General features: G+C 34.3%; 1 protein-coding gene across 1 annotated transcript; it reads left to right on the top strand.

Annotated features, from left to right (window-relative positions):
- Positions 1-2,290: 2,290 nt before the first annotated feature.
- On the top strand, positions 2,291-9,919 carry LOC122581142 (sphingoid long-chain bases kinase 1). The gene is made up of 9 exons (XM_043753306.1): positions 2,291-2,408; positions 4,465-4,943; positions 5,023-5,379; positions 5,676-5,769; positions 5,865-5,902; positions 6,650-6,796; positions 7,136-7,235; positions 8,011-8,942; positions 9,476-9,919. The coding sequence occupies exons 2-9, from the start codon at positions 4,527-4,529 to the stop codon at positions 9,626-9,628; spliced, it is 2,238 nt and encodes a 745-aa protein (XP_043609241.1). The 5' UTR covers positions 2,291-2,408; positions 4,465-4,526; the 3' UTR covers positions 9,629-9,919.
- Positions 9,920-14,023: the final 4,104 nt, after the last annotated feature.

Raw genomic sequence — 14,023 nt, 5'->3', positions numbered from 1 at the left:
ACCATACATCATCGGCACATTACATCAAGAATTTTCACTACTCACCGGCGCCATCACCACCACCACCACCAATCTCCGCCGTCACCTCTATCACCGCCGCAACGTGCGGGTACCGTTCTCATAAGGTTATATTGAGTCATGGAGATATTAGTTATACTTAAAAGTTTATATTGTAAGATCCATCTCAAATGCTGATGGAAGCTAATATTACATGATACATACTACAAGATAATCAAGAAATGCATTGAAAAATAAATACGATAAGTTAAACAAAAGCACCGCCATTTTAACTAGACAACTAGCAACTCAATCGTTATTAAATTCATCTATATATCCTGGCATTTCATATTTTCATCCTCTACGTTTTCTCCTAACCATGTTAATTTAAGTTTCTAATAAATATATTTTAGATTTATTTTAGTAAATAAGCATACATTATATATAACCAACTAATATCCGAAAATTATCAGATATATTATTTTTTTGTAACACATTTCTAAAAATCTTTTGTTTTTTCATCAAAATTGATACAAGTTTATCAAAATAGATACAACTTTTACTAATCAAGTAATTGACCATAATCCAATATGGTAGTTGACATTGGCCAACTCATAATTAATAACTAACTTAATAAAGGTTGAGCACCAACCGGAAGGTGGAATTATCTTTAACAACTCTAACCACAAAAGTCACCTTAATTATTTATATTATACATACATAATTATTCAATTCCCTTATCTCTAGTATTTTTTTTACATGCATACTTTATAATGACACTTAGCTAAAAATATTTATATCTTTCTAATTATGTTAGCGAGTGAGCCAAGGAATTTATTTCGATCCATGTTTATCATGTTGTTATGAATAAGTATGTAACTTAACATAGTTGTATAGTTGTTTACATGATCAAAAGAAATACTTTTTTGAGCATCTTTAGTCCTTTAAATAAGATAACATGTTATTCATTATAAATTTACTAAATTCTACATATATAATCTAAATTATAATTACTTTGTCTAGCATTTTCAAAAGTTTTACTACAAAAAAGTTATAAAAATATATTGATAAATATGTAAGTATTCAACACATAAATTTCACTAATTCTTTATTTTATATATTTATTTTTCAAAAGTTACTAGTGTTTTCATGTTTTTAGTATGACGTTGATTGTTAGAAAAATGTATTAAAAATAATCATCTAAAGCCAGTTTCATTAGATTGTGATTATCTATTGTATCAAGATATTAGAAAGTAAGAATAAGATGGAATATTTTTCTTCCCCAAATTTTATGAAACGACAAATCTTTGACGGATAAATTCGATTTTATAATCATTTTTATTTTTTTTTCCTCTATACAAAATCCTTTTAAAAACAACAACAACAACGGTACTAAATCCAAGTGAATACTCAGGTATGAGGGAGGTATGACGTAGACACTCTTACCCTTACAAAATCTTTTTAAAAGGGAAGTGATATTACTACAACAAAGTTTAACCATCTACAACAATTTCTGTTTAATACAGTTGTATGCTGCGAAATAAATGTTATACTTTTAATGTAGATGGTTAAAACTTGTTGTATGAATATCATACCCCTTTTAAAAATACATTAATATACTTGACCACTAGACCCTTTTACTTTAGTTTTATAAATTTTGACTAGCAAAATCCATCTTGAAAACATATGTCTGAAAGAACTTTTAAAAAAAACTTAATAGTTAAGAATCAAAAAGCAAACTTCTTTTTTCACTTTCCAAATCTTTATAATCACAATAAATGAAGAAAGGTAAAAGAAAGATACACCAATGAATGAATGAATGAAAATATAAATATAAATATAAATATAAATAAATAAACAAGTAGTATATCTTAAAGAAAAAAATTCCTTTCCCTTTTTAAAAGGAAGTGGTTTACGACACTGATAACAAAAAGACACACATAACGGAAATATAAAATTTACGGAAAAAGATATATAAAAAAAACTCTGAGTGGAAATATTTTCTGGATCATATATTTATATTATTATATCATTATTATTTTTAAATTATTATTATACACACTCATCACTATTCAATCCTTTCTTCTTCTTTATCATCATCATCATAACATAACAATAATAATTTCACTACTATTTCTTTTTTTCTCCGACGCCGTTTACCTACCGCCACCGCCGCCGCCGCCGTGTTTGTTGACAATCTCCGCCGACAATTCTAAACTTACTTTACTTACTTTTTTTATATAAAAAAATATTTAGTTTAACTTTATTAAACTATATACACTTTATATATACTCACACTGTATATATATATAACATATTTTGTATCTGTATATTGATTGGTGGCCACTGAGTGTTAATTCTGTATCTATACATCTATTTGAACAATTCAACTGGCGATCGCATCATTTTTGGTACTTTTTTTGACCTAATATATATGTTTTTTTATTTTATTTTATTTTCTGCTTGATCTGCTGCTTATATTGTTGTTATTAAATTGTTGCTTAATTATATGTTTTTTTAAATAAATAATTTAAATTTTTTGATTTGATGTTTATGTTTAGTAATTTTATTCAAAGTTTGTAGTGTTTGACTTATAGCTGATTGAATATTTGAACTCATTTCTGTTTCATATATATATATATATATATATAGGGGTTGGGTATCGTAAAACAAGTATTAAGGTAAAACAAATAAGACAAAATCTTGACCCTTAGATCATGGTTATATTGATGCACGACGATTCACAAAGCAATTGATGCACAATGATTTTCATGATGCACAGTGACTTTTAGTGAAAAGAAACCTATTGTTTTATTTGTTTTACTTTAATAGTTGTTTTATTTTACCTAAAACCTATATATAAAATATTGTGGATGATGATTTATATAATAGCTGTATGTATAAAGTTTCGAGTTATACGATGGAGCGGAATTAGTGTTGTTGGAGATAGTGAGTGTTATTAGTTCGATTAGTGTTATGTGAGTTTATTTGGATCTGTTTAGTTTTTGGAAGATGATTTTTAAGTGGTAATTAGGCTGTCGAATTTACGCTACGCCTTGTTAGTTTTTGTGAGAAATGCGATTGTATGTAGAGGGACTATGTAAAGAACGGGGGGTTGAACGTCGAGAGGAAAGCATGAGTTACGTTAAGTTGTATATGTAAGTGTGCGTGAAAACTTAGTAGAGATAGAGAAGAAACTATTTTAGTGTTAGTATCAAGTGTGGCTGTTAATGTCTTGCTGATCTTGTAAGTGATGCTAGACATTGGGACATGGTTTGTTGATCTTGAAGATAATATAAGCATATCACTTTGGAATTTTTCTTCTTGAACGTTTTAGAAGCAAGGCATGCATCAAGTTGGCTTCAACTATGGTATCAACAAGCCTTGAAAGCATCTAGTTATTCTCGTGATAATCATGCATAGTTGTATGTAATGGTTGTATGATCAGATGGAGGATAGTTTAAGTTTCTCAAAGAACAACTTTTGTCTTTTGGTTTGTGTTAGTGCCTTTTTCAGTTCATTTATTGGCCTATTGAAGTGCATATAGGAATATGTCCTGTCAGAAAACACCTAATATGAAAGGCATTTCATTTTAAGTTCAACCTAGAGGTCAGAAAGCTCCCACAAGTTGTATTTCGGTGTATACTTTTAATGACATTATGCAGCTGTTGTTGAGGCCGAAAAAGATACTGGCTGTTATTGTGGTTTTATCTCAGCTTTAAGTGAGTAATAATTATTTGGGAACCTATGCTAGTTTAACCAAATTTGATATCAATTGCTTTAGTCTTCTATTATCTTATTGTTCTGTTTCTTGTTCTTAAGTTCGGATTTAAAAATAAAATGAAATACCCCAGAGAGCGGAGGCATTGACTGGACGCACATTGAGTCGAGAGGCTTTCAATATGATTTTTTTGAAACACTCGACTTTAGACTAGATGTAAAAGGTCATCTTGCGCAATGCTTATAATATGTGTAAACCTTATATCCTGTAGTTCCTTTTAATTACTGCATCCAGTATTTCAGTAAATGTGCAAAGTAACATGTACTTAAAGGAAATTTTTGATTAACTATTTTTCAAATGCCCTTAAATAACGACAAATTTGTGGAATATTGTGGATTTAAACCAATGCCATCAATTTTGTGCAAATATGATGGTAAACTAAAAAAATTTTGGATCAAAAAGTTTACTGTTTAATAATCTTGAAAGAATAATGATTTGCAGTTTCAATGGGACCAACTACAGAGAAAGTAGCTGCTTTGTCTTAAAATTTATCTATTGATTTGTTGCTGTGCACTATCTTGAGATTTTTTGCCTTCTCTATATGAATTCCCATCTATCAACCATTGCACATTGCCACATTGGCTCTTTTTTGATCTTTGTATATGGTGATTGAGTCATATGCAGCTGCTTATATAATGCTAATTCTTAACTTCTCACACTTTGAGAACTTTTTTTTTACACTACAGCTAAGGCTACATATCGATTGCCACTGTCCTTTGCATTCCGTTCTTTTTGCGTTGTAAGCGGCATGCAGAACAGTGGCAGTCTTCCCAAGAGCAATTCTCTAAGAACCCCTCAACAGTCACTTCTCCGTCTCAACTTTTGCTCTCAGATAGCAACGGGTCAGCAAACATCCCCAGTTGTGTTTCCAGAAAAACGTACCAAGGGAAAGCTTTCAAAACGAACTGATGTCACTGCCAGCAGTGATGATTCCAAGAAATCAAAGAGGGAGGACCACAGGATTGATATTGGAGATGAGGAATCCGACTTGCTTGGATATGAAGTCATTTCTGGAAAGCTAGTTTTGGATAAGAGAAAGACCATAAAAGCTACTGATACACAAAGCTCAACAGAAACTGCACACTTGGATACCGTTGATGCTAAACTAACTAGCAGGGCATTGGTTTGGGGCTCTCATGTGTTAAGTCTTGATGATGTTATTTCAGTAAGTTTTTTCTAATCAAAAGTAGAAGATTCATAATATCATCTTCTGTATTGACGGTTATACTTCCCTGGCTTTGCAGGTGTCCTACAATTATGGTATGAGGCGTTTTATAGTGCATGCTTACCCTATAAAAAAGCCCACGTATTGCTTCTCGAAATCCAGCAGAAGCAGGAAGGATTTTTGCTTCTTGGCATCTACTCCAGAGGAAGCTACCCAATGGGTTACAGGGTTTGCAGATCAGCATTGTTTTGTGAATTGCTCTCCTCATCCTTTGCTCTCTTCAAAGAAGCAGGATTCTGAAATTCTTGCTCTTGATTTTTCATATACACACATTAAAAGCAAAAGTCCACCTCGAATGCTTGTCATCCTAAATCCCCGCTCTGGACGTGGTCGTTCAAGCAAGGTTTTCCATAATTTGGTTGAACCTATATTTAAGGTATTCTGTAACCTTTGATCTTTCGAAATAGCAACTCTAACAGGCACTTAGCTATTTGATATTCTAGATTTTAGGTGTTCCTGTTTCTATTTTTATTGGTGATACTTGTACTTTGAAATGGTCAATGAATGAGTAGATAATGATACAAAACTTTTGTTCTCTTATTGGTGTTTCTTTTTCTAATGTTATTGGTGATACTTGTGCTTTTTAGATGGTCAATGAATGAGTAGATAATTATACAAATTTTTTTGTCTCCAACCACAAGGATTATATTCTATATTTCTTTGTACTTTCAGCTTGCTGGGTTTAAGCTGGAGGTAGTTAAGACAACTTCTGCTGGCCATGCTAGAAAACTGGCTTTGAGTGTTGATTTTAGCACGTGTCCAGATGGTAGCTGTTCTGTATCTTTTGTTTTTACTTTTTGAATGTTTATCTATATGACAGTTTGTGAATCCTCTAGTAATTTCTTTTTGTGTATTGTATAGGGATTATATGTGTCGGAGGCGATGGAATTGTCAACGAGGTTGGTGTTTATTTTTGTTCACATAGTTATTATTGCCAGTACGATTATGTGATTTTAGTGATTATCATTTTCATATGTGTAGCACTTGTCAACATCTTTTCCTGAACCTCTTAACCTGTCATCGGAGCAAAGAGGTGACAGCTATATACATGTGTGAGATTTGAATGCATGAGCTCTAAGTTATCATAACAAATTTAACCATAAGCTAAGCTGTTTATCTTCTATGATCATTTTACACTGCTTACCATAATAACTGAATCTAGATTTTCTTAATTAATCTACAACTGAAACATGTTTTACTTGTTAAAGCTAAAAGTATCTCGTTTGATCCTAAAAACTAAAAAGTCAAATGTGGATTCATGTTTGAATCAAATGAGTTAAATTGGAAAAAGCAATGCCTAAGTTCAGGAATAGTTCAAAGAAGTAGAAGTGATCTTTAGTTTTCTATTCTATGCTTTCCTTCCGAAGTTGACCCTGGAGTCATATTAAGAATACTTGTAAGAAAGAAATTGATAAGCTACCAGTATTTATTCTTCCGATTTACTAGAGCTATAGTGGTAAAATGCAATAGGTGGGTTTCAGTTTTTTTAGGTTGAATTACTTGCAAGTGAAATGCTTTATGTTATAAATGGAGACACTAATATCATATTATTAATTTGAATTATTGTGAGTGTTGGGTTGGAAATATTTTATATTTAGACTGTGTTATTACATTTATTTCATTTAATGATGAAATTCACTGTGTAGGTTCTGAACGGTCTTCTTTGCAGAGACAACCAGAAAGAAGCAATTTCAGTCCCAATTGGTATTATACCTGCTGGCTCCGACAATTCTTTAGTCTGGACTGTTCTTGGGGTTAAGGATCCAGTTTCTGCTGCACTAGCTATAGTGAAGGTAATTGATGGTATTAGTACTGGTTTCAGATAAAAATAGAGTTAAAGTTTAAAAATGACCATAAAGTTGGTAGAACAATGATATAAGTGATTAACTCCAGTGTCTAGATTGGTTGTCAATGTAAATTTTGTTAATCTACCCACTCTGTTTTATCACCTTTAGTAGTAGAGTTTGATAAAGAAGACTTCTTATGTGGTCTAGTAAAGTAAACTGTGGTAATGGAGTAAATGATGTACATAGATGGTCAACAAGACGCTCGCTAAAACGAAAAATGAAAAATCCAAACAAAAGATAATGACTCCCGTTGAAGCTAATATGTCTTGTACCTCTATTTTCCAGGGAGGTCTGACAGCTACAGATGTATTTGCCGTTGAATGGATTCAAACAGGTGTTATTCATTTTGGAATGACAGTTTCATATTTCGGTTTTGTTAGTGACGGTAAGCTTTTGCTCTCTTACAATTGAGTTTAGGTATATCATTGGTGTTTATGGAGGCACACAGATTAGATTTCATTTTCTTTTATAAGAATATTTGGTAATTAATACTAGACCCTTGTTTCCATATGTGCTATGTTGTTAGTAATTATCAATTATCGTCATTCTGTTTGGCTCCGCTTCATGTTTTTGCTGGAGTAGTCAAGTTATAGTTTGTTTGGAACAAATACAACATCGACCATAATAATAGTTATTGGTATCTTCTTCAGTTCCTTCTCTCTATGTTTGTATTTATCAAATGTTTTGAGCCCATATGTTTTTAGATCCCGCATCATAAATATTTAGTAATTTAAATGAGGTTACTCTAACAAATTTCTTCAAGTGCTGAAATTAAAGGCAAGATATTTTATGAACTGAATTGCTCCCCCTTCTCCAATGTCTCTAGCCACAGAGATAAAAGGTGGCATAATGGGCAGGTTAGGTAATAGGTAGAAAAGGGTTTGGGCTAAGTTAGATTACATAATCTATATTGAGCAATTCTGGAGGTTTACACATTTGAATACACTGTTGATGAACTTTGACCCATTTGAGCATGTTGATGGTGTGGGCCTCTGTTGCACGTATAGCATGTTTCATTTGTGAGCCAAACATAATTTAACCCAAGACATCCTAGATTATGCAACATACACATCGTCTGTCTACTTTGATTTTATCATAGACTCGTAAATTACTGGGTATAAACTGGTAAATCAATAATTTTGTATTCATCTTTGTCACAGTGTTGGAACTTTCTGATAGATATCAGAAAAGGTTTGGTCCTCTTCGTTATTTTGTTGCCGGTGTCCTCAAATTCTTATGCTTACCAAAATATAGCTATGAACTCGAATATCTACCAGCATCCAAAGAAAAAAATGATCTAGAAAGACAAGCCTTGGCTGACAAAGATGTAGTCGATATGTCAGACTTGTATACAGATGTCATGAGGAGATCGGATGGCATTCCGAGAGCCTCTAGTTTATCAAGCATCGACTCTATAATGACTCCGGGCCGGTCTGCAGCTGAGATGGATAATACAACCTGTAGTAGCACCGAGCCATCAGATTACGTGCGGGCCATAGATCCAAAATCAAAACGTCTTTCGAGTGGAAGAAGCAATGTGACATCAGAACCAGAAGTTATCCATCCTCAACCACTTTCATCAACTTTAAATTGGCCAAGGACACGGTCCAAATCACGGACAGATAAAGGGTGGAGTGGCTTGACATCTTCACAGGATCCCACTAGATCTTCGTGGGGAAACTTGGGAGCAAATGATAAAGAGGATATATCATCAACAATGTCGGATCCGGGTCCAATCTGGGATGCAGAACCAAAGTGGGATTCAGAACCTAATTGGGAAATGGAAAATCCAATCGAGTTACCAGGCCCACCTGATGATGTTGAAAGTGGAGAGATGAAGGAAATCGGGGTTAGATTGGAAGAAAATTGGGTGGTTAAGAAAGGGAAGTTTCTTGGTATTTTGGTTTGTAACCATTCTTGTAAAACTGTTCAAAGTTTGAGTTCTCAAGTGGTGGCACCAAAAGCAGAACATGATGACAACACTATGGATTTGTTGTTGGTTCATGGAAGTGGAAGGCTAAGGCTGTTAAGATTCTTCTTGCTTCTACAGATGGGCCGACACCTTTCTCTTCCTTATGTTGAATATGTGAAGGTATATGACTTGCCTAATGTTATGAGTTAGGTATTATAGTTGCATTATACATAGCATATGGTATTGTTAGCTAATGCTAAAACTGAGGTTGTCATATTGCCCACTAATTACTTATGCATGGTGTGCTTTATCTTGAACTGGTGGGAAAGTTTAGCTAAAGGGGAAACGGGTCGAATGGAACGAAAATTTCTAGAGTCTTTTTTTAATATATTAACATTAGTCATTTTTTAAGTTACGATTAACACGAAATAATTTCTAGAAAAGAAAAAAAAAAGTTCAAAAAGGTATTTGTAGGTCAACTAACCCTTACCCAGTCTGTTTTGATTCATATTGATAATATGACCTGTTATAACCCACTAATCCGTCACCCAACTTTCCTAATTTGACCATCTTTTTACCCCTGTCCAAAACTTTGCAACCATATGAGCTTGGTAAACAAGTTTGTGTACCATTCCTTGTGATCAAGGTCAAAGCAGCAAAATTGATCAAGGTCAGCTGTCCTAAGCTGGTTTCAACCACATCTTGGTTTGCAGGTCAAATCAGTGAAGTTGAAGCCAGGAAAAAGCACACACAACGGATGTGGAATCGATGGTGAACTTTTTCGAGTATCTGGTCAAGTGGTCTCATCTTTACTTCCAGAACAATGCAGGCTCATTGGCCGCCCTCCAGGCAACAATGTGAAATAACCATCTAGCCCTCCATATCTGGATCTGGACGATTACCGTAATCACACCATATTACTGTTACATATCTGAGGACTGAGGTCATTGTATTATTTGATCCTTTTTCCCTGTCTCCGGCTTGATTTCTTGCTTTTTCTCGTTAATAGCGTTTCCGATCTTATATATATGCATATACTTTGTATCTATTAGAGCTTAGAGTGCAATCTTTTTATGGATGGAAACAGTATTTTGGAGTTGATTTGAATTAGTAGATGTGTATTGTGTAAAGTATACATTTCTGACTTCTTGTCTTCACTTGTTGGTTGCTCTTAAACTTTAATGGTTAATGGATTGTGGAGGAATGCCTTTTGATGTATTGTTTAGTAATAATAATAAATTATGTAAATAGGTACCTAATAATATGAGCCACATTGGTCACAGAAATGTCTACATAGGAGAATCAGCTTAGTAGGAGTAAACGCTAAAATGCGACGGTTCAAGCTGCAGTTGTGGGCTCGTCGTGTTCTGATTAACATTTGATCTACATAGTCTTTATTGTTAAAAGTGCTTTATGTCGTCGATATGATTTGAATGAGTGCAATCTTTAGAATACCCACTTAATACCATAATAGACTTTTACGCCTCTCCTTAAGGAGCTACTTCTAACTCATTTCTAACATTATTCATCACTTCTAAACACATCAAAAACACTCAATCCTTCTAACTCCTACTTCTAACGCTATTCATCCATTATTATATTATTTCATTTTTATTTTTCACAAAATTAAACAAACACAATCTATTATAAATAAAATACATTTTATTATTAGAAAAACAAATTACAACACTTAAAAATAACATAAAACACATTACATTTATTCAAAAACCTAAACATTAAACTAGAAAACATAAATTATGAAAAAACACATTACATTTATTCAAAAACCTAAACATTAAACTAAAAAACACATTACATTCATCAACGTTGGCGGCCGCGTTCCGGGAGGTTCCAAACATGTTCAACCAGAGCATTGCGGAGTTCATGGTAAGTCCTTCTATCGCGCAACTCCCCGTACATACGAAGCTGTGTTGAACACCTTTCAGACCACGTGCGAGTTGGGAGGACAGTATTAGCTATCAACTCTTCTTCAAACTCTGTAATTGCACGCCCGTTATCTTCAACGATCATGTTGTGCAGAATCACACAACATAACATGATACGTTTTATCTTGTTCACACTGTAGGCCCATGCTTGTTGCTCAACAATCTGCCAACGACCTTGAAGAACCCTGAATGCTCGCTCGACATCCTTCCTTGCAGCTTCTTAGTATCTCTTAAACTTGGTGGTTTTCGGCTCCATCGGGCACTTGAAAGACTTGACAAGAGTGACCCATTCAAGATAAATACCATATTCTAGATAATATCCCTTTCCAAACCGGTGGCCATTTACCGAAAACTCTACTTTAGGAGCCCTGTCCTGAAGCAAATCGTCGAACAAATCTGATTCGTTGAGGACATTGATGTCGTTGTTCGAACCAGCAGGGCCAAAGTAAGCATGCCAGATCCACAAATCATAGGAAGCAACCACTTCAAGCATGATTGTGGGATGCCCCTTGTCGCCTCGCGTGTACTGCCCTTGCCATGCCACCGGACAGTATGCATGCAATCTATGCTACCAAGCATACCCGAAAAACCATGAACCTCCTCATGTTTAGCAGTTATACGCTGGATATCTGCTTCTGTTGGCCTTCTCAAGTACTCGTGTTGATATAGGTGTATCACACATTTGCAGAAAGCATCTAAACATTGGTACCCCGTATCTTACGTTATTTGCAAGTACTCGTCCAAAGCATCAGCCTTATAGCTATAAGCTAACTGACGAATTGTAGAAGTGTATTTCTGGAAATTGTTAAAGTCGGGACGACCAGCAGCATCCGTCGGTGCTTTGTGGAAAAACTGAAAGTGCTTCGGTAGCGGTTGAACGCTGTTAAAGGAGTGTATATCCCAGGCTATGCGGAGGAACATTTCCTTTCGCATTCTAAACCTTCTACGAAACATGTCGGGTGGGTAGGTGCAGTTAGGCGCAAAGTAATGATCGTATAAAAGTTTTGCAGCACCAAGGTGATCTCGATGGATCACCCTTCTAGTCAGCTTGGGTGCTGAAGAACTTGAAGTTGCTTGGCTCTAGTTTTCTTCTTCGTCAAAGATAACGTTAAGACAAACGCTTATGGCCTCGGGATTGAAAACTGCATTCATCTGGGAAACAGCCCGATTGATGGATTCATATTCGGTTGATTCATAATCAGAGCTAGAAGAGGAGGATGCTGATGAATCAGACATTTTTTTGGGGTGGTATGTGCTTGAGAAAAAGATAGAAGTATGTATATGATAGTGTGAAATAAAATGGTAGTGTGATATAGTGGTATATATAGGAGAAGGAAAAGAAAAGAAAAAAAAAAAGTACAAGACTAACCGTTACCTTTTGAAAAAAATTGAAATCTTTTTTTTTTTAATGTTTGCAACGGAAACACTCATTTTGAGACCCACGACCACCACTAGATGTTGCGTTCGATTTTGGAAGCAATCACCAGACGCGCCCTTCAGACGCCTTGGTGCTAGTAACGTCTTCCGCTTTTTGCGCGTCGGACGCAAGGCAGACGCGGGCTAGAAGCCTTATAAGGTATAAGGAGAGGACTTATAAGAGCGTTTGTAATCGTATTTCAAACAACACCAAGATTGTCACATGTCTTGGCTCTACGTATGTTAAGCTCCTCCACGGCCAACCATGCCAGTTCTATAGTGGACTACCTTGAGATCCGGTGGAGAAACCAACATGTTGCTCAATCATGTTTGCTCTAAATATTGTCAAAGTATTTTCGAAAGGATATGACATTATATGACGCTGTGAACTTGTTATTGTCTAATTAAGTTGCGGTCTATTTTTTTTCTTTCTTTTCCCTTTTCTCAATCTTTGTTTTGAGTTGTTTTTTTTTTTTTTTTTTATTTCGGTTATATATTTCTTCTTTTGAAGTTTGTTTTTAGAAAAATCGCTTCATTTTTATATGTTATACTCTGTATAGATACAGAAATCCCTAAATACTTTCTCTATTATTCGAGGATTTTATGTTTGGGTTGCTAGAAGCCTGGAATGGTTGCCTTTGAAATCCCACTACTTCTATTGTTATTTATTTACACTGACCTTCACCATCCATTCTTTAGTTTTTATTACAATTATATCTAGATACAAAAATATGATTATAGTTCTTCTCTAAACTGTGGGTGAAAGGTTAATGAAAAAGTAAGAAGTAAGTAACTGCTCAGTGCCGCCTTCCGCGGGTTTTGAGCCCTAATATCTCGACGGTGTATGGGGGAGGTTAAGATGTAAGCAGACCTTACCTCTACCTAAGTAGAGAGGCTGCTTCCAGTTTCTACCTAAATAGTAGAAAAGACCCTTCAACCTTTACATGGGATGAGATCGAACCCATGACCTCTGTCTCCAGAGGCAAGGGTGTTTACCACTGATCCAAACATGCTGCTTTAGTGAAGGTTAATGAAGAAACACTCAAATCTGGTGGATTTTGTTGTATCCAATGTAGATGAAGATGTTATTGTATGTGTAGCTTGATTGTTATTGTTGCAAATGATTTTGGGTGTATAAGATATGGCTTTTGAATATTTCTCCTTTTTTTATGTGTAATTTTTAAAATTTGATGAAGATCATGTTGATAATGTGGTATCACCTCCAAACCTTCCATTTTTTAATTTTAAATACAACTCGTTTATACACAAATGTTGAAAACATATGTAAAGATATATCTTTAAAATGCTACTCTTACTCTAGTTTTTAACATTAAAAAAACACAATTTTTGTACTTTTTACAAATCCATAGCACGAACAATTTCTATGCTCTCAAATTCATAGATATATATTTTGACAATTTTTCTGACGACGCGAAATTAAATGATGTAATGTTTAGAGAATGGTTTAGGATGAGTAAACAATTATTGTGAAATTACATTTCATCTTTGTAACGAAAGAAATACTTAGTATAAATCTGACCAATAGTAGAATAGTAAACTTTAAAAAAATTGTTCCAAACTCAATAAATGAAGATGTACTAATTGGCCTAAAAAAGTTATTAAAAAAAAAAAAGATGTACTAAGCGACTAAAGGCAGAACCCGTTAGGTAGATCACCCATCACTAATCACCCCCTATGACCTATCACATTATGACCTATCACCTCTACCAGCTACCCTTTATGAATATCCTTAAGGGCGAAACTCGTTCTGAATCACAATTTCGTTCAACTTACACATTTGTAAGTATCAAAAAGAAAACAAAAATTAAAAAGTCGTCAAAAGTATATCAAATTGCATTTCTAATGAAAGACAACGAAATTTTAAAGACTACCCATAAT

This window comes from Erigeron canadensis, chromosome 9 (assembly GCF_010389155.1).
Source record: "Erigeron canadensis isolate Cc75 chromosome 9, C_canadensis_v1, whole genome shotgun sequence".
In the NCBI taxonomy this organism is placed as follows: Eukaryota; Viridiplantae; Streptophyta; class Magnoliopsida; order Asterales; family Asteraceae; genus Erigeron; species Erigeron canadensis.
The sequence above is the reverse complement of the archived record's forward strand: the minus strand, read 5'-3'. Positions and strand labels throughout refer to the sequence as shown.